Genomic DNA, 22,339 nt, shown 5'->3' on the forward strand with positions numbered 1-22,339 from the left:
GCTCCTCACGCCTGCCTTGTTTATTTTTAACTCCTAAATCTTCTTAGCCTTTAATTTCTCTACCTCTCTGTCAGTGTGTGTGGGTGTGTGTGTGTGTTTCATGCCTGTGCATGCCTCTGCTATTGTTTGTGTCGTGATGTTCTTGTTTTTCTGTCTATGTTGTTTGTCTGCGTCTATGTCTGCCGTGCCCGGTCAGAATGATTGCGTGTGTGTTTTGTGTGTGTATGTGAGCATGCGTGCACATCTGGGGCCTGTCGGCTTAGCGTTTCTAGGGAAGACACTCCCTCGCCGGTCTGCTGGTGGCTGATGGGATATCCACCCGTGCCGGGTGTGATGATTTTGTCAGAGCGGATCGTGGGTGTTTCCGCCCCATGCTAATGCAACCACTGCTGTGCATGTGTGTCCTTGTGTGTGTGTGTGTGTTTGTGTGTGCGTAAAGGTCCTAACCATGCTGTGTGTGTAAGAGGTGAGTACCTGTTCACACACACTCCGTGTGCTGTGCTATTTTTAACTGCTTGACAGCTTAACACATACTGTGGGTGCAAAGGAGGAGGAGGGGGTGAGAGGTGAGAGAGTGAGAGATGGGAGAAAGGAGTGTTTTTCTAAGGTAGAAAAACAGACTGTGTTTGTCTGAATATTAATGTATGATTAATGAGGGAAAACACTCTGACCGCCCTGATTGAAAAGAGAGGTGATTGTTGTTCTTTCGTTTTTTTCCCTCATCTCCTTCTGGCCTCCTCTCCTCTGAGGTTGAGATGGGGTGAGGGAGTCTCTCTCTGAGTGTATATATGCACATATACTGTGTATATATATATATGTGTGTGTGAGAGAGTTGAACTGATTGCAGCTCAAGTGTAGCAGATTCTTTTTCAGTTTTTAAAAAGCCTGGTTTAGAGTGAAACAAACTGATTGTAGATAGTACTACACTCAATGTTCATGATATGCTGTAGAGCCATTTGAATTGATAATAGTAGTTGTATTTGTATTAGGGTGGGGGAAAAAATCTATTCAGCACAGTATCGCAGTATTTTGCATGGCAATATTATATCGATACATGGACGTCAAGTATCAATATTTTATTATATAAACTATTAACCTATTAGCAATCCGCTATTCTGTCTTTCAGAGGTTGTACCGGGCTCAGTCTTAGAGCTAGAGTGAAGGTACTGGTATGATATGAAACTAGAAAACGGAAATTGAAGGTACCAACCATGAAGGTACCAACCATGTCATGTTAGCCGGGAAGATTGCTAAATAACGCTCCAAATGTTAAGCTAAAGTTTGTCGAGAAAAACTGGCATTATCAAAGGAGTCCCTTGACCTCTGTCCTCCAGATATGTGAATGAAAACTCTGAGATGAACAGAGAGAAAACTGTATCTTATTGGATAAAACAGATGTTGACAAACAGCATCATTTTCAGTTGAAAAAGTTAATAAATCGCAATATATCTTATCACAATACGCAATAAGATGGTATTGTGACTCAAGTATCGGGATAATATCGCATTGTGGGGCCTCAGGTGATTCCCACCTCTAATTTGTATATACATCAGATGAAAAGATTTAACAAGGTTTGATACTGTGCATGGTGTATTACATATAAGTGAAATAACATATTTTAAATGTTATTTTTATAACAGTTTAATAATAATACTATGCTTGAACCAAAATAATTGTATTGTAATGAGGATTTTGGAAACATATACAAAATAATGAATAATGTAGTGTTGATTATGTGCAACAAATAGATGATACATCAAAATAGTTCCTCGTAACTGAGCTACTACACATTGAATTGTGAGGTGAAAAGTGAAAAGACAGACACTTAAAAATTCAACATTTATGTATGAAAACATCAAAATGTAGTTTATTAACATTGTGGTGAAGAATAGTGTAGTTGTCTGACAGTTTGATGTGGTTGTGGTTAGTGCAGAATGTGAGCTTTAAAGTTGGGCTGAATACATTAATTGAAGGATTTCTATGCACTCATTTAACGGCCTACTTCCTGTGAAGGCCTCTTGCCTTTGTGATGCAGAGTGGTATTCTGACACACAAACATAATTTAGCTTTACACTTGCACTTGTCACTGTTAGCGAAGGCAAGCCAGTGATGGTAGTGCAGCTATTGCCTCTATTAGGGGGCACTGCTCTGAGCTCTTTTGATTAGCGCCAAAGGAAACCAGCCCAACTGCCTTTCATTACCTCGCCCATTACTCTCCTTTTAAATGACCCAGCTTGTTTAGCTTGAGCTGGGATAATAAATGCCTCCATTTTCAGTTCACCTCTGCTTTTATTTATCCTTCAAACATGGCTGAGGGTTGACACAGGGGCTTGGTATTCTATCTTGGTATTCTTTGCTGGTTTGAAGAGAAATTATCACCTTAAATTTGTGTTTATAGTATCTTATATATATATATATATATACATATACTGTATATATATATATATAAATATATATATATATATATACGTATATATATATACATATATATATACGTATATATATATATATATACATATACTGTATATATATATATGTATATATATATATGTATATATATATATGTATATATATATATACGTATATATATATGTATATATATATATACGTATATATACATACATATATATATATACGTATATATATATATATATATATATATATATATATTTTATGTAAGGACGGTTTAGGAGATGATGTGAAAATGTGTGAACCTATAGGTGTGTATGATGCAAATCAGAGAATTGAGTCATGGTAAACAGAGAATTGAAATTTCTTTTGGTCTTTTCCCTTTTCTCTCTCTCTCTGTTGTACCACTCAGAACTTACACACCATGGCCAGATGTGTTTTACCTGCACAGACCACTGGCACATCTGTGTCAGCCTATTCACTTGGTACTTGAGATAAAATAGTCAACATCACCATCATTTGTTAGAACAATGTAGAAGCCATATATTAAAGCAGCAGTGGGTAGAATTGGAGCAAAAATGATAAAGATCACTATATCCTGACAGTAGTGCATGAGACAGCTAATCTGAAAAAAAAATCATGTGCCTCTGCGTCCTCTGGTGCAAGATTTCACAAACACAGTCATTAAATTTCTCATTTTACAGCTTAACAGTACACTACAAGATGTTTCTGAAAACATTTGAGGCGAGAAACAGACATTACAGCAACAGAATATTGATTCATATTTGATCAACGCTGCCTAGTTTGACCGTTTGATCGGAGTTCGCGAGTGATTGACAGCTGCCTCCGTTGAATGAACAGCCAATAGGAACGCTCTCTCTGAAATGACCTGTGATTGGTAAAAATCTCCCGTCAAGGGCTCGATTTTTTCAAAGCCTGAAAACAGAGCCACGAGGAGGTGTAGAAGTCTAGTTTTCTCTCAGAACACTTGAATTACAATATGATGAAAGGTTATTATGGATTTTTTACCCAATGATGCCAAAAACACTCTGGCTACTGCAGGTTTTAGTAGTATGCTTGGGTTCTTCATTTCAAACAGCCTCTCCTCTATAATATTTACTGATACATTTTTGCAGTACTAGCATTCTCCACAGAGTGGCAGTGTTCTATTATAATTTAACTAGTGTGTCGGTTACATGAACTAACTGTGAGCCTAAGTTATGTGTGATGGTCCACACATACACACACACGCTGAGAGGCATAAATCTGTGCCTAATCGGCTCTCCCCAGCCGCCAGGTCCCAGTAGACCCAATAATAACAGCCGCACCACTGGTCTGTTCCTGCCCAGCCCCGACCTGCTGCCAAGGGCGTGCACGCACACATGCACACTCTCACTGTGAGATTTTTCCTCGGAGATGGCAAATCTACTTTCATACACATCATACTGCAGATTTCACATGGTCCTTAGGGGCTCTGGATAGAGTCATACTGTGTATGAAGACATCTCAGTATTGGATCAGTACGAGTATGTGGTGTTGCTCTAGTGTTGAGAACGTAAGGGCAGAACACTTATGGCTCCAATGTTTTTTCTATAGTATGACTTTCTTCAGAAGTCCTGCTGCTGTTTTTGGCAGGCCCCGCTCTGTCTGCCCCCGCATCCTCTCTCAAACATTGATGAAACTTAAAAGTGCCAGCATGTTGAGGAGAAGTGGAAGTTCATGTCAGCAAATCCGTCTTTTTCGTAATCTCTTTCCTGCTTTTTTCTTTTTTGCTCACTTTCTCATGGCACCGGCCCATCAGCGCTCTTCTTTCTCATCTGCCTCTCTGTTTGTGTATGTTTGTCTGCCAATCAACATTAAAGCCCCCCTCCAGCTAGTTTTACTTCCTGTCTTTTGGTTAATGTTCTTTCTCACACAGAGAACGGGGGTGTGGTTAGTAGTCAGACGTAATTCATTACCATGGCAACCAGATTGCATCGTTTTTCAACACAGTTTAGATGAATTTACTGTTTATCAGACCACAAATGAGACAAGAATTAGCGCAAGACACCGACTCTTTCTCACTCGCTCTCTTCTTCACCTTCTCCTCCTGGCGAGGCGGCTGTCTGGCTGCTGCTGCTGCACCTCCGCACGCCGGCCACAGCGCACGGGAGAACGGATAAACGTTGCAGAGGTTTGCCTATTGACCGTTTCGGGACGTTTTGGAGGTGCAGATTTTGTTTATTTCTCAAACGTGACTTTTCTCTTGTTTTCTCTTGAGCTGAAAGTTGTGTGCTCCCCTTCATCCGGACCTGTTAGAGGCCGGCAAACCTCCAAAACGGCGTCGGCTGTTTTCAGTTAATTTATCTCCAGCAGGAGACAGTAAAGAAGACAGCGAGTGAGAGAGACGGTCAGTATGCTGTGCTAATTCTGCCGGTGGGATTTCATATCCACTGCGTTGATTGCGCACGTTCTTGGCGCACACAAATGCCATTGTGAAAATAAACACACTAAACTAAGGTGGAGAAAACAAAAAAAGAAAAAGAAAACAAGTTGGGCTAGCTAACTACACCTAGAAGGATGACGTATGACTATGAAAAAATTGGCAAACAGTTTGGCTAATCAACTTAGTCAGGAAATAACTCAAATAAATATGAAATATCATAGAAATGCCAAAATACACTGGAGGGGGGCTTTAACTTTTTCTTTCTCCCCCCAGCTGATGTGCGCTAACTGTTGTGGTTAGGTTAATCGGTGAAAAGCCTGTCCCGGGTTGGGCTCCGTTCTTGATTGGCTTCTTTCAACCTCCGCTAATGAAGCCCCTCTCAACTAACATAAGACGACCACTGTAAATACCATCAGCAAACACACACACACACACACACCAATGCTCCCTTCTCCCCACCACCACACCCCGGGCACCGCACACTCGCCACGCTCTGTTGATCTCCCAGAATGTTTGAGCGGAAAAGTTTATCGGGACAAAATTACACCCCCTCAAACCTTCTCCTCGCCCCCCTCCCTGTTTCTCGGCAAGGCTTTCCCCTCTGATTTTCCCCTTTTGTCTTTTCAAACTGCTCTTTCAAGCCGTCGAGCTGATATGCGGCGGACACATTTTCACATTTTGTGGCGAGCAAATGTGTTTCCTTTTTCTCTCGCTGATGGAGAAGGGATGGGAATGTGATTGATGAATGTGTGTGTGTCATGTTCTAGTCTGCGCATGGCATATATGACACCATTGCCTTCAGGCTAGAATTGAACTTTTTGACCGTATCCTTCATTCAGGATGCTGGCACTTATTGCTATAGTGTTACGTTTGATCCTATTCATTCCATATGCTCGGTCCTCAGACACATGTGGAGCAGAGAGGACGGTCTTTGATGACATGCTCTATTGCATGACTTAATTTCCCTTATTGTACTCTAACTGTACTCTAACCTTTGTTGATAAGGAGTGAATACACACTCTCTCAAAAACTTTGAAACACACTCCCAGTGACACATTAATACACATATGGTCAGTAGGAGATTAGGATAGTGGCAGCAGTGGGCATAGCAGTCTGTGGGAGGTATGCTCTGACAGCAGTAATCCCTCCTTATCCACAACTGACATGGACAAGAGGATAAGGCCCTTGTCTCCTCTCATTTCAACTCACTGGGAAGAATGGGAGCAGTGGGAAGACCTGTTGCCTCTCCCTGTGTGTCTACACATGCTTTCCTTAAGTCTTTTTCATGTCCTCTGACTGACTGATGAGCTGCCGTCATAAGAATGTCCCATCTCCATGTGGTTTCTGTCTGATTTGATGGCTTTTCTTTACCCACTGGCTGTCTGTCATTTTTCCAGTTTTGGCTTTGATAGTATTGCAGTTTCTCTATCATTTAATCCCCATCTGTACCTTTGGTTTGTATATCTGTCCAAATGGTGAGAGAGGCAGTTTCCAGTCCTGGAAATGGTTTGGGATGTTTTGGAAAAGTTTTGAATATACATTGTTTTGGCTATTGTTTTAAATATGTTCATACAAATCCTAAATCATGTCTGACGTTATACAAAATACGTTGCTTGTATTACTAATTTAAAATCCATTGCTGCGCAATGTTGACTTTGGCAACATAGGGGAAGTGACTCTGGTCAGCCATTCTAAAGGGAAAAAAGCATCAAGACCATGACTAAGAACATAACATGAGTAAGAGCCTCAATATTGTGCCTTGTAATCGCTATATAAGCCTACCGATATTAAACTACTAATATAAAGTCATGGAAATGGGCTAAGATATTATGGAAAAGTTTTGAAAATGAATTGGGTGTGGGACCCCTTGCTACAATATATAAATTGAATATATATACACAATTAGGCATTCATCTGTGTGTGGGTGTGTGCTGTGTTTTTGCGATCCATTGTAATAGGTATTCCATGTGTCCATGTTTGCCTATAACACAATCATGCAGCAGCGGCAGGCAGCCCTCACTTTTCTCACCTACTGTGCAGATTTGTTTGTTATGAAGCCTTTCTGTCGTTCTGTCACCTGCAACTCCGTCTACGATAACTTATTTTGTTTCCATGTAGCACATCATGCGCTATAGCAGTGTACAAACCAATGCAGTAGTCCTGCAGTGAATCCTCTGTGAAGCTGGAAATGGTCGCCTGAAGTTTTTGACGAGCCTGCGGGTCACAAGCCCGCGGTTCAATAAAGACGAATCTGGGTGGGGATTGAAAGAACAGCGCTTGCCACCATTGAAGTGCCTTCGAGCAAGAGACACTCCCTCATCACCACAACTGATGTGCTCCAAACCCCCAACTGCTCCAGCGGAGCCACTCGGTGGCCACCAGATCAGACAGTGGTTGTGCTGGGCGGCTGCTGGGTGTGAACGTGTGTGGCCGTGTGGCTGCGAACTGGGCGTTCGGGACAAAGAGATCGTTGCTCTCAGCTCTGCCTCCCTGGTTAAATAAAGGTTTAAAGAAAGTTTAGAATGAACCGTTCAGTCAGTGAAATAATGGAGCAGCCGTATAGTTATTGTTTGGTATCTTTGCTCTGTGATAGCAGATATCTTCCCCTTGAGACTAGAGTCAGAGCCCACAGTTAGACTGCCAGGTGGCGGTAAGGCTGATTAAAGCAAAGCAGCAGCAATGATGGTTGTGTTTCGTTGGATAGACGTTACAGTGGTGCATTTCACATGTGAATGAAGCAGCTGCCTAAACTAGCCGGCAGGCTTCACTCCATTTTTTGCTGTGGGAAGTGTTGATATGGTCATTTTATAGGCTTTTGTAAATGGCGATTTTTGTATTTGACTTCATTATATTGAAGGTGTTTCTAATATGTTGTCCTCCCTATTTACCTACGTGAGCGAGGCAGATTAGTACAATAAAAAAACACAACCATCCAGGTTATAAATACTGTAATGAAATGCTTTCCATTTATTGCAGTGCAGTTGAAACTCATCATCATTGTTCTCTCTCCCGAATGGACTTGTCCATTGACTCAACAAGTAGCGTCGGTATTTGTGTGTGTGTGCCTATTAGCCTGAATGTGTGTGGGCATAGTTGTAGGTCAGAGCTACCATTAATTATTGATAGAAGAAGTGTAGCGCATGTGCTGGTAGAAAGTGTTGCTAAGCAAGAGCTTTATCCTGCCAGAGATATCTGCGAGAGAGAGACAGAGATGACACGTGAGCGAGATAAGAAATAGAAAGAAAGAGACCGAAAGAGTGGTAGAGACAGATTCAGATGACCTATAGATGAGTGTGTGTCCTTCCCGCTAACGAACAGAAAGACAGAAGAAGAGAGAACAGAGAACATACCAGCACCTGCTGTTAGAGATGGAGAGAAGTCCACGGGGGCCAGCTTAAAGGTCACAGGAAAAGTTCTGCAAAACAAGAATTTCTAAGGATGTACAGAAGAGGATAACATAGCATTTTTTAAGAGAGACAGCGATTGGAATTGGTCAGACTTGATCAGTGTGTCTTTCCAAGTGGCTCTGAAGCTGTGGGTGTTAGAAAGTGCTAAAGATGATGAGCCGCCAAGCTTATTTTTACCGGGTCCCTCCCCAGGAGCTCCACCGCCGCAACCAGCTCCAGGCCGACCCGGCCAAGACCAGGGCTCTGCAGACTGTCATTGATATGAAGGTAGGATTTGCAGCTCTCAACAATAGCTGGTTTAGCATGCTAAGTATTAATGTGCTACACGGGGGAGTGTGTATGACATCAGCGAGGCTGCGGTAGGTGTGATAAGAACGAAAGTCTGTTGTTGTGTGATCTTGTTTGAGCAGCGTAGTTTGCTTTTTCAGCTGTTGCCTGGTTTAGTCTGATATCAGCTCCATACCAACAAAGCTTTAATTATTGATGTACGCTGCCGTAACGTGAGCAGCGGCAGAGGATCTGGCTCAGACACAAACATACATGCACAAACAATCCAAGAAACATTGTCTCATTGTTGCCTCGTGTCCGTGTGGCGGCCCTGCCCAAGTAAAGGCCATTATTGGCCCATGCAGAGCAGAGCACTTATTCAATTTGTTTCAAATGTCACATATGGAAGCTTTCACTCTCATCTCAGCCCTTTGAAGTCGTCAGAGCTGTGAAAAATGCAGTTGACTCCACATGTGTCTGCATGCCATCCCCCCCCCCACCCTCCCACACACACACACACATATGTAGTGTTCATTCAGCAAACGCTTGTTCTAAAAGTGGTTCCTTTACAGCGAAACCACAGTTATTTTTCACACATACTTTGTGATTTGTCTGCCTATTAACGGACTGCACATGTGCTCGGATGCCCACGCTGTTGTAAATTCACGAGAGAGGCCAAATTAAATCTGACTGCATTAATTGGAAAGTCAAAACAAGCGTTGCCAGAAGGATTAGACATATGAAGGGGGGGAAGAGACAGAACGTCTTCCTTCGACGACGTTGATAATGAGGAGGAAATTTTTTTCCTGCGTCGTGGCTTTTTTGTAATTGTCCTGAAATGTTGTTGAGTATTGATGCAAAATTCTGTGTTACTTCATCCCATGTGTGTGCATGTTTGCTCCAGTTTCTGCGTGGTCTGTGCTGTTGCTTTCTCTAAGCGGTGTATGTTTTGTGATTGCAGAACACCAACCCCCCTTTCTGTTTTGATCCTGACGTTATCTGGCAGGTACAGTAATGAGTGCTCACCTCTTAATCCTTCTGTCAGCTCAACATGGGATTACAAATATACAGCATTTGTGTTTTTCCTCTATCCCTATCATGAATTCTTCCTGGGTTGGACTATGTGCAGTAGTTCATGTTTCAGCGGTTTTGAGGCCTAGCCTTTCTTACATGTATTTGTATCGTACTGAATGTTGTTTTTGATATTACCCTCTGTGTTTTCTTTGGGTTTGGCTTGTTTCTCTTCCTCTGGGTGATGTTTTTTTTCTCCCTGTGCTCTGGAGCAGAAACAGATAGCAATCGGTTATTAAAGATAGAGCATGGCTTATAATACAGACATCAACATGAAGCACTGTGAATGATCGAGTAGCATAGTCTGTGTGTGGGCATTTCTGTATTGTGTGGAGGAATTCCTCTAGATGCCTGAATGCCCCACCTTGACTTTTTTGTGGGTGTTCATTGGAAGTCTATGTCCTTGCAAACAATCTTTTAGTGTATGTATTATATGTACCTTTGGTCTGGTCTTCGTGTGTGTTTAGGATGGTACATGCAGCGCCGTGTGCTAGGCAGGGCTGATGTCAGAGGATGTAATAGAGGTCAGATGCGTACACGTTGCCTGCGGTTTGTGCTGATGGCATCATGCAATCTGCTTCCATTTATTCAATTACCTGTCTCTTCTCTTCCAAGGTTTGGCATTTAACGTATATATGTCTGAAGCCGTGCAGCGAAACAACCTCAGGACCTGTCCATCCATGATAGACTCTTCCATTCCCTCATAGATAGATACTGCAGAGGAAACCAATGTGGTTGCACACAACTGCATGCTGTGATATTTCCCCTGTTTTCCAGACATTCTAGTCGGAAATAGAGGTACACATTAATAGGTTATAATGTAGATACAGGACGCTACGAGGCCCTCTGGGATTATGCTGAATCACTGATACGGAGTGTGATCCAGGCTGTGTTTCGACAATTTCTGTAACTTTACGAAACCGTCATTCACTCACTTCACGCTGTGATTGGCCAGCTGTTAAGAGCTGAAACAGGAGCCAGGGTTTGAACTTCTCCCTCAAGCTCTCTTTTTACATATTCTACACAACTATTTGTGTCACTTTTCATGTGAACAAACAAGTGCAGCACTATGAATGTCTTCCAGGAGAGAAAATATGTGCCGTTATCCCTGTTTTTTAACATTATTGCATCTATCCCCTCCCTATGGCAGACATTTTTTTGTTAGCCCGCTCTCTCCCTGTTTTTTTTACGTTTTTGCATGATATTTTAGAGGGATAAATGTATAGATAGACCAATAACTTGTGAGATAGGTAAGCCCTTATTAAAGTCCAGAGCCTAATATCCAAAGTCAGATAGGAACTCTGATGAAGACGCACTTGGCGTTGAAACGTTAGTCTTTTAATAAAGTTGATTGCCTTAAATCTGTGTGCTCCAGTGTGCTTTGGACCTGGTGTCTGAAGTCTCTCCTGTTACAAGATTGCCCTCTTCTGTGAGCGCCGGACTGCCCTACTATTCCTTGTGAAACGGTTGAAGCGCATGATACCTCCTTTCTTCAATCCAGAGTCAGATCTTTGTTAGTCTGACTCACCGGATGTAGACTGTGGGTATAAGCCTGCTGTTGGCCGGTTATCTCGTCAGCATTCTCTTCCCATTCCGCTATCTATTTTACAAGGTCACTGTCGCTCTATCCCGTGCTTAGTGCTGCCCAAGATGATTCTGATTGGTTTAAAGAAATACAAACAAGCCAGAGAGTTTTTTCCCCCTATACCAGAGTGATAATGTGTGGATCCAGACATTTCTTTAGCGCTGACACAGCGCTGTGGAGATAGGTCTGTATATGCGTGACTGGATCTTTGCTGACTCTTTGCCTGCCTACTGTCGCTGGTACAGGACACCAAGATCTCTTCCCTGGAGAGGAACATCAGAGACTTAGAGGATGAGGTCCAGATGTTAAAGACCGGCGGCCTGCTGCACCCCGACGACAGGCAGGAAGAGCTCAAGCATGTGGACATCTACAAGAGCCATTCTAAATTCATGAAGACGAAGGTAGAATGTCTCTGCTCACCACCTGAGACGACCCGAGCAATGCATGTTTAAAAAAACATCATTACAACCGCCTGAGATCCTGTTGTGTGCATGTTGCTTGTCGCCATTGCATGCTCATGGAGAAACAAGCTTTTTGGTGAAATCTTGAAACTGCCTGCTACAGCATGTTGTGTCATTTGGCTGCTTTTAACCTCCCGCGTTGCATGGATACCAAGAACTCCTACGCTTTTAAATGTATCTCTTATTGCATATTCAGGGTGACGGTCCTTGTTTTTCCTTATTTCCCATGAAATGCTTGTGTGCCACCTACCTTACCTGAGATGACCAAGCACTGTGCTGCTCTCCTATCTGTGAAGGCTGACTGTTCTGAGGGCAGCAAGCTCCTATCAGCTTACAGTGTCTGTTTACTGTCCTACCTTCAGCTGACAGGAAGACCTTTAGACTAAGATGTCTCTATTCCAGGCTGTGTACTGGTTTATTCATTGGGACACAGCAGTGCCCAGACTGACATGCACGCATTTGAATAGGCACAGGAAAATATTCTACAGGAGTCATATTGTAACTGTAGCTACAAAAAGCAATGCACTCATTTGTATATATCGCATGAAATCAATTCGTATATAATCCACGTAATGTAAAGTGTAATGTAATTGTGAACCAGGGAGTATAAAAAGCGACAAACACCGCACAGGGAGGAGGTCAGAGTGGATGGGTACTTCGTAAAACACTGGACTTTTACCCAGAAGAACGGTGTTGGTACCCCGTATGAAACCAGAAGTCAACGTTGATTTGTTTGTCACGTAACTTCCGTACTTAAGTTACGCCACTTCTGGAGTTATTTTAACTCAAACCATGATCTTTTCCTAAACCTAACCAAGTTGTTTCCTATGAAGACGGAAGTTTATTTTGCAAAAAACTGGAGCGGGCATTGACACCTGCATCAAGTGTTGCTGGACATTCGTAGGAAAACGCATTAAAAAAAAAGTACGAACTTTTTGTAAGATATCATACAAACAGTTGTATGAGGATACTTTTTATTAAAAATGTAGTTTAAAGTTTCACAAAGTTTCTATCTTGAGTGTCCATGATGGCTGAGGCCCATGAGTAGCGCTCCATGTGAAAATGTTCCTCTTTTTGTTCATTAATGGTGCTCTTTGTAGGGCCCATTTGTCATTGCATCGGGGAAGTTCTTCTTGATGCAATCATAAAAGAGATGTTTTTATGAATAGGGCCCTGACGGATGAATGTGAGCTTACAACGACAGAGGAAAGAGCTCTCTCCTCACCCATACTGACCTTGATATACATCACAGTGATGGCCCTGGCTCTCTCTCTCTCCCATGTCTCATCTTTCTGCATATACACAGAGAGACACCCACGCTCATGGATATAGACAGACACACAGATTCATCCTATATCCTTGAAGTGTTTAGGGTCCTGGTCTTTCAGCAGTGCTGGCGACTGGTGTTGAGGTGAGACTGCGATAAGAGAAACCAGAGAGGACGGCATCCCTGTCCTCTCTGGTTTCCTCTGCGGGCTTTGATTTGCTCGAACACTAGAAAGTGGCTTCTGAGAACATGAACATTTGTTCAAGTATGACAGAGGTGAATTTATTTATCCAGATTATCATTTCTAACAGAGCTGAAGTGTGGAGGAGTGCGGAGGAGCACGCAGTCAGCTGGGAAACATTTTCCCAGCTGGCTATGTGCCGTAGTTTAGTGGCTTTCTGTCTTCTTGTCTTTGTATCTCTGTAGGAGCAGGCCTTTCCACCAAGTCTGTCCTCCATCAGAACAGCTCCCAACTTCCTCCTCCCCACCCAACATCCCTGGATCACAGAACAACCAGAAGTACCCCTCTCATTAGCCTCTCTCCTCTCTTTCATTCAACCTAACATTCTTGCTCCTAATTGTATCTAATGCTTTATCACTTTATCATATTATTTTTGTAGCCAGGGGAGGGGGATAATATTCAGAGAAAAAATTCGGATTAAAGTGATACATTTACGAGAAAAAAAACTCAGATTTTCTCTGGTATTAAAGTGTTAAATTTATGAGAAAAAAACTTGGATATTCTCTTATATTATAAAATCATACATTTGCGAGAAGAAAATCATAAATTTGCAAGATTAAAGTCATGAATTTACGAGGAAAAAACTTGGATACTCCCTGAGATTATACACTCATAATTTTGCGAGAAAAAAAATCAGAAATTGCAAGATTAAAGTAGTAAATTTACTGACTCCGTATTAATATTTTGACCTACAATGGCCCTAATATGCCGTCGTAATTTCTCCCTGTCTTACTAACCTTTTCACCTTCTCACCTCACAGAGTTCCTTTTTTTCCCTCACCTCACCTTTTGGCTCCTGTCTCCTATTATACAGTCTCTCTTCTCTCTCTTGGGCTCTTTATTTCTATGAGTAAGAGGTTGATTGGCCAAGCTCTGGTCCAGTCCCCCATTATGAGGTGGACCCTGCTCACACAATTAGAGAAATCTCTCCTCAAAATCAGCTTTGTGCATTTTTGGCACCAGTAGACAGATGACAATCTTCTGCACATAGCTAGCCTCAGCACAGAAACCTCCCTCTGTTAATGCATTTGATTTCCTTTGTGGTTTTCGGTCCTGTTCTGCATGGCCTTCCTTAAACAAATCTGTAATCTGTCAGCTATGAGAGTGTAATATTGCTCCCCATAACTGCATGCCTGCATGTATTTTCACTCTTTGGCTGTTTGACTTGGTGTGTCTATAGAGCAGACAGTAGGCCTGGGACCCCCCTGAGTGACGACTGATAATGAAGGGCTGGCTGATAATTCAATATTGTAATATATAGGGGTGTAACGATACATCAGTATGGATCGATATATTGATTCAGTGATCAACGGTCCAATATCATTGATGCAAAGTGAAAACATCGATGTATATCATCATATTTAAGATGTGCCTTTATTTTGAAATTCCCTTGGCACGTCTGTGTCACCATTTCTGTCAAAGCGTACCTTATTCCTAAACATTCAAACGGTGCTTAAGCATGAGGAATGTGGCACTTGATAGTGAACAACAGGAGCTCTCTATGATGTATTTTTTTATTCTTTTTATGAAAAAGAATAAATAGTTTTTCATTTAAATGTCTGGTTGAGCTCAGTAATAAAATTGTGAAATCATATTTTAGTTGTTTTGTGAGGTTATGTAAATGTAACTGATTGTGTTAAATGGGCATATGATATCGTCTCATATCGATCATAGGCACGTGAAGTGAATTGAATTGAAATTGTATCGTGGCAGACTTTGTGATATCGGCACATATTTCTCCAAATAAATGTATCATACCCAATTTACATATTAAGATATTAAAGTTTAAAATTTCATGTTTAAATTGATGATAAAAAAGTTCATTTTTTGTTTATTATAGTAAAAGTTTGACATTGAATACAAAAATTACACTATTCACCATATTGAATGATGAGATAGCTATCACGCTATCAATTTTGTCCCTATTGCTCACTCCTATATAACCAGCATGTTTAAGCCTCTTTCAAAACACTTGCTTGTTCTGAAAGTTCTGTTCATAGAGAACAAAGCGTGGGGGAAATGTTTTTTGAAGGAGGTGTGTGTGTTTATGTGGTTTGAAAGTTGTTGTTATCTGCAAGTTTATCTACCGACTCAATGATGACTAAAAGGTTTTCATGACTAATTAGTTGTTTCTGTGATTGTCAGATAGAGCAGCTGAAGCAGGAGCTGAACAGGAAGGAGTCGGAGATGCAGGCCCTGCAGACCAAACTAGAAACGCTGACTAATCAGAACTCGGACTGCAAGCAACACATCGAGGTGCTAAAGGAGTCGCTCAGCGCCAAGGAGCAACGGGCCAACACACTGCAGACAGAGGTCAGTACACACACCCACACACACACACACACACACACACCGAGGAACATAGCAGTTTGGCCAACACTGGCACAGTGATGATGATCAATGTGGAAATGTAGCCTTTGTTGCCACACTGTATGCACATATACTTATGAGAGGACAGAGGTCATCACAGCCTCTGCAAGTGTACACAGTCCTGTCTTTTTTTCTGCTTTGGTTTCTTTCTCTTTCTGTTTCTCTAATGGACGTTGAGGTGGGTGGAGAACGAGTCACTGTGTGTGGCTCCTTTAGTCCACCAGTGGGCTGGTACGTGTGGGCTGGTCAGTCAGAGGGCTGGAGAAAGCTGGCAGCTATTCGTCTTCATCTCTGAAGTTTCTTAACTCTATAGCTCTAATGATTTTATCATTGCTGTTAGGGATGGAGGCGGGTTGTATGAAGAGATGGAGGAGAGTGTGTGTGTGGGGAGGGTGGGGGTGGGTAGCATTTAGCATTTCTCTCCATCACTTTCTCGACTTGGAACTGATACTTTAGATCTCTTTGTGTTAGGCGGTTGAGAACGGCCTGCTAACTATGTCCACTCATCATTACAGGAAGCAATTTGGGCCAAAATTAGGCTTAATTGTCCATACATGTGCAAGGAATTTTGGCTCTCGCAGTTAGCAGAATACATCATACTTATACCAAGGAATTGGTTTTCAGTGGGTGGTTTTTCTGTGTGTACACGTTTCTGTTTGTGTTTCATACTGAAATGGCATGTAAAGAAATGTTGGTGTCCTCTTGCCTTAGGTGTAACTTTATGGCAAAACCAGGAGACATTTCCTTCTTTGCACAGTCCTTGCACATGATGAGTTGTTAATGTGTAAATCACTTGGTCACTTATCTGGATTCTTGCAAGAACAGAATATGATATATTTCTTCTTATGACATAAATGTTCTTCCTAGTGATTTACGTACTAGTTTTGTTTTTGATGGTGTTGTTTTGATGATTTGTATCAGGTGGTTGGTAATCCCCGGCAGGTTCCTGGCTGCTGTTTAAGAGGGGTCACACCCACAAATGCCTCAGAAACACCGAGGAACGCCTCGGGCTCAAACACGTCTGTTTCCTTCTGCTGCTGTGCGTCATTAGAAGCGTTGCATACTTATTTTCAAGTGCTGACGACTTAATTTGCTAGTTGTAAAACCAGAAGATATGTCACCCACAGTCATTAATTTTTTTCCTCCCAATTACTGTAAGTCTATCTCGTACCCACTAACCCACCGAGAGAGGTCAAGAGAGACGGGGGCCTTCAGCCTGTGGTTCACTCCACAAATTCCGCATTTTGTTCACACTTTTCACAAATCATGGTGGCAGCAGACCAGTGTCGTCTAACTTGCTGAAACCTGTCACCATTGATGGCTAGCTAATGTTTTCTAACTGCATGTATGTGCAATCTGAAGCCAACTGTTCGTCATGATGCACTGTAACAAAGAGGTTTGCTAACGTTATTCTGGTAGTCATACAACCATTTTTAACGTTCAAACTATCTAACTTTAGTGAGCAACACATTTGCATGTGGATACAGTATATTATTTGGATGGATATGCTCTTTCTATTAGTATGAATACAATGTTTTTTTTAGCTAAAATTTCCCTCTTAGGTTATAACCCCCTCTCTGTCCGAGAACATTTTCTTTAGGTTGCCAGGAAGTAGATTATTTCTTGCTTTGTACATAATTTGTGCAGTCTTAAATTTGACCAGATCCATGACCTTCAAAGCATGTGACTTTAAAAACAGCGTGTTAGTGTGTTCGCAGTATCCTACATTGTTTACTATCCTCATAGCTCTTTTTTTGTAGTCTGCATTTGTGCTTTTGTACGTGTTACCCCACTCTTCCACACAGTAATTCAGACACAGTAATACAAGTGAACAATACAAAGTGTGTAACGCTTTATTATCCAGAATGAGCCTCGTTTTTCCCAGAACGTCAACGCTGCTTGCCAACTTTGCTCTCACACATCTTATATGAGGTTTCCAGCAGATTTTGTAGTCTAATATCACACCCAGAAATTTATTTTTTCATATACTCTTTCTATATTAACATGGTAACACACTGTATACAGTATAGTTTCTGCATAACACATGAATATTATACCATTAGAATATATAATCTTGTTGGTGTAGACTATAATTGTAGTAGGTTGAGCCAGTAAATGTCTCTGCCAATTAGTCAAAATGGAAATGATGCCCTCGAGTGGGCAGGTGTGGTGTGTGTATCTGTGTCCGTTAATATGACACAGATATGTTTATGCATTAACATGTGGGTGCATGGCAAGGGAATTATATATAATTGACTATAATGTTCACTGGGTACATCACTGTGCTCTTCTTCTCACTTCTCATAGGCTACTGCAGCGGGGCTGTAATCAGACCCGACAGTCGTGATCACCACAAACACACACACACACAGTCACACACGCAAAGACATACACACAAAAAACACGTACGCTGTCAGTGCTGATTGCTGGACTCTCATCTCCGGTCTGGGGTAGTTTTTCCCTGCTATTGAAGTGGCATTTCCCCCCCGCTTGGGAAAGGCTAGGGTTTCCTGGGCTAAGTGGGCAAACCAGAGGATGAGTAAAGATATTGAGTGCGCTTGAGGCCGGCCGCGGCCCTGCATTCCTCTACTGTCTGTCAGTCATTCGGCCAGAAAGCACAGCCGTTTCTCTCAGGATCTCCCTTCTCACCTCATTCCTTCCATCCACTCATATTATTACTTCATCAGCTTTCCTACATCTCATTCAAAATTCCCCCCAGAGCCCCAGATTTCCTTTCTGTTTCACTCATGACTACTGAGGCATCATACCCCCTCCCCATATATACGTCTGTGTGTGTGTGCCAGGCGGGTCTCCTCGTGAATGACAGTGATTGGTACAGTAGTCCACTCCCCCAGAGACAGACCGGTGTCTCCCAGACCTGAGGAGCAGCTTCATCTCACAGACACTTGTCTCTAAAAGCAATTCACATCAGGAAGGGACCAAGTCAGCGAACAGAGCAGCCACTGTGAGCGGGGGGAATGAGAAAATGGAAGTGTATTTATTTGTCAGTCAAAGTTAAGGACAGCTTCTAAATGGGCGCGAGTGAAGACGGCTCCAGATAACTGGAAAATGTGGAAAATAATGAGCGTGTGCGAGTCTGCTGCCCACGCCTGTGGAAACTTAACCCCTTTAATACAGTATGCGTACGTGTCATTCTTGAAATGATCACGACAATGCAGGACTGTAACTGTACTCCAGCAGATCAGGTAACCTATCAGAGACCTTCCTGCATATTTAACCAGCCTGCAACAAAGGAACAGGCCACAACCCCAGTAGTAAAGGGGCTTGCAGGTGCTTTGACTGTTTCGTTTTCTTTGAGAAGATAGTTTTGAACATAAATATTGTAGTAAAAGAGGCCAAATCAGACAGACGTCAATGCCTGCTTATTTGATTCCCAGTCACACTTGGTCTCTGTGATGACATGCTAAGTTGCACATTCAGTGTACTCTGATCTGTTTTTGAGATGCCAGGAAAAAGCCTTTTACAAGCAAAAAAAGAAAAGTAATTTTCTACAACAAATCATTTGCATGTGTGGACTGGATAGGCTGCTGGTAGGATAGTTGTTGGAGCTTTGTTCTGGTTAAAAGGTATCACAGACTTTCATGTGGAAATATACTTGACTTACAAAGTGTCTTAGCACAACTAATTCCTTCTCTGTGTGACCTGTCATTGCTGTCTCTGCTGTCTTCTTTAGTAGTAACTCTTGAGAGTCACATCATCTGGGTTATTACCTTCAATGTTCTGATGCAACAAATCATGTGTTTAATGTCTTTGGCAGATATTAGCTAAGATTGTCATTTTCTGAAGGTCGATATGCTTTGATTTACATGTTCATCTCTTGAGGCGAGCATTCTGCAGGTGGCCACTTAACTCACAGAGGGGAAATCCAGACCTGAAGTAGGTTCAAGGTGCTTAAGTCAAAGTCTGAATCAAGCACATAAATAACACATTAACATAACATTTGATATTTTATTCCTCGCTTAATGCCAACAGAAGTATGAGTAGCAGCACGCCTTTAATTTACATTTTGTGATGTGGCAACACGTCTGTGTTTACAGAAAGCAGTCTGCGACGTTTCAGTTTAAATCTCTCACATGTGACCTCACATATCTTGTCCTGTCTTTCATCACCAGAGTTTTGCAGTGTGTCCTGCCAGAAGGCCTCCGCTGAGTTTTGATGTTGAGGTTGAGCTGTAATGACTTGAAGAAGATATAAATGACTCAAAAATGACCGTATCGACAGTGATGAATAGGGAAAACAAGAGGAAAATAAAAAAAAGAAAGAATCTGGAAGCGGGAGAGGGAAAGAAATCAAGGATAGACGGAGCGACAGAAGGAAGTGAGAAGTGAGAGAATAGAGTTGCTTGATGGATGTAGAAGGCTGCGGGCTTTTGTCAGTGAGTGATGCGATGGTACGGTGTGCTGTGGTCCCTGCTGGACTATTTTTGTTGATCTTTCCTTGTTCTCTTTGCTGATTAATGGTTCATGTAGGTAGTGAGGCGGAGGAAAGATGTGGTCTCAACCTGGTTACACTCCGCCCTGAGCTCTCGTCCCGCTGCGCTCTCACTCTCTGTCTTTCTTTCTGCCTCATTCCCTTTCGCTCCCTCCGTCCATATTTTCTCTTCCCTCACACTATCTGCCTCCATCTGTCTTCTATCCCCCCCATTTTCTCGCCTACTTCTTCTTCTCCTCTATCCGTTCTCATCCACCATCTGTTGACGCCACTGTAAGACTTTATGTGCAAATTAAACTCGGGTGAGAACTTTAACAGTTGCTGTTATATAGGCTGACCACTAATTATTAACTTCACATTCAAACCCTCTTGTGATGAGTTTCGTTTTCGAACCAGTTACAGTATATGACCTCATCTGAACCCGACTGACCGTGGTCGCCACTCTCAGACCCAACAGCGTGCTCCTGGGTTTCTGGGGCGGTGCGGTTTTGGGATGCAGTGTGAGTAGCGAAGCGTCGGGGCCCCTCAGAACAAACACGGCGCCGTCCAAAATAAAGCCCCCGCGAGTTCTTCAGAGGCCATGTGGAAAAGTCATAAAGTGGAGTTATAGGGGTCAGAATGGGGATGAGATGTTTAATGGTTTACACAGGGAACGAGGTAAATATGTGCAAAACCGAAGGAGCCGACAAACACAAGAGTGTGCACACGGCTACTTACGCACATGCGCACGTAAACATTCGTGTTGTCGTGCATATCGAACACTTCAGCATAAATGTGCCGTTAATTTAGAGGACATCTAAGGTCAATTTAATTTGTGGGATGGTTTATCCCACATGAAGGTCTTTGGGAAGTGCCCGTGTGCTCTCTCCCTACATATGTTTTCTATTTTTGCACATTTTGAAACTAAACACTCATAAACACAGAGAGTAATCAGGGCGTTGCTTGGTCTGCTGTCAGTCAGCGGCTGGTTAACCAGTAGGCAGCGAGGTGCTGATAGAGACAGCCAGAGACAATACTCTCCTTTCTTTTTCTTCTGACCTCCTCTCTCCTCAGGGTCACCCTGCTTGGCTCTGACCACTTAACCTCTAATTTCATATACACACACACACACACACACACACACATACAGAGATACACTTACACAAACATGCAGTACCACAATAATACAGTTGAAGAGTTTTCCCTTCCAACTTACAGTTCAGTCTTTGTAAATAGTATAATCCGCACCCACCCGACCCCTTATGAGAGCCAATCCGCACTGTTTGACCTGCGAAAATATGCGTTAATCAACCACTCGAACCCGACCCGCAAACCGCCAACTTTATGCATTATTGTAACACAATTGTCAGGACTGAAGTTTGAGACGAGGACAGAAACAAGCTTGTGTGAGTATGAAACGTCATCTCACAGACTTTCATGAAATGACCACGGCCTCTTGACGGCACATTATGTGGTGGTGGTACAGATGTACTTGCCAACCCACCCGATTTATGGCAAATTTTCACACTTTTTTCCTTTTTGTTATCTTAGCCTGTTTCTGGAACTGAACAGTGTTCCAGAAACTGTTTTCACCCGGACGACAATAGAGCTACACCAACTGTTGTTTCCCGGCGGAAGAGAGCAGTCTATGCTCGCTACACAGCGCAGTTTGAGCTCATGTTTAAGCTGCGCTCGCCACAGCGTGCAGCGCCCAACAGTGAAAAGCCGTCGTGGCACAGCACAAGCCATTGGAAATAATGGGTTTCAGAGCGCAGTGGTGCCGTTGTCACGTTGTCTGAAAGGACCTTCAGTGAGTGAGAGAAGGAGAGAGAAATAGAGAGAACTAAGATAAATAATAACTCAATTAGGAGCAAAACTAAATAAAAGCAGATGAATATTAGTTCATGCCAGAGATTCACACGCCAAGATTACACCAGAGGGGCTAATTTATCAGTTTTCTTTCCTGGGAGTTAAAGGTAAAATCAAAAGTTTAACATAAAAATGCTGTTGCAGTGTACTCATTATTTTGTTACTTTCACTCTTTTAGAGTCTCCAGAATGCAGGACACAAAGTCTCTGAATCTCAGGATTAGGTTATATGAGTTGCATTTGAATTAATTCAATTAACATGTTGGTTCTCATTCGTTCAAAGTTAGTTTTTTAAGTGATAGCCACAGTGTTTTCTGTATTTCAACATCTTGAGGTTGTTTTAAAAAGACCAGCAGAATGACAGACAAGAAACTGTTTTACTTGTTGATCAAACAGAAATCCAGCTGATTTCAGGGACCTACTGTACACTGCAGACCTCTGCACATGTTTGCCAGAGTGACTGTACAGTGTGATTTGACAGGAAACGGATTCCCTGGAAACAGGATGTAGTAACTGGCGTGCGGCGCTGGAAATGATC

General features: G+C 42.3%; 1 protein-coding gene across 1 annotated transcript in view; it reads left to right on the forward strand.

Annotated features, from left to right (window-relative positions):
• Positions 1–22,339, forward strand: part of LOC141771955 (ERC protein 2) — a 177,140-nt gene that overhangs the window by 12,195 nt on the left and 142,606 nt on the right. The window contains exons 5-8 of the mRNA XM_074642504.1: positions 8,380–8,508; positions 11,410–11,565; positions 13,319–13,411; positions 15,278–15,445. Coding sequence (XP_074498605.1) covers positions 8,380–8,508; positions 11,410–11,565; positions 13,319–13,411; positions 15,278–15,445 — 546 coding nt within the window. The remainder of the gene's footprint in view (positions 1–8,379; positions 8,509–11,409; positions 11,566–13,318; positions 13,412–15,277; positions 15,446–22,339) is intronic.

The sequence above is a fragment of the Sebastes fasciatus genome, chromosome 8, assembly GCF_043250625.1.
Source record: "Sebastes fasciatus isolate fSebFas1 chromosome 8, fSebFas1.pri, whole genome shotgun sequence".
Classification (NCBI taxonomy): domain Eukaryota; kingdom Metazoa; phylum Chordata; class Actinopteri; order Perciformes; family Sebastidae; genus Sebastes; species Sebastes fasciatus.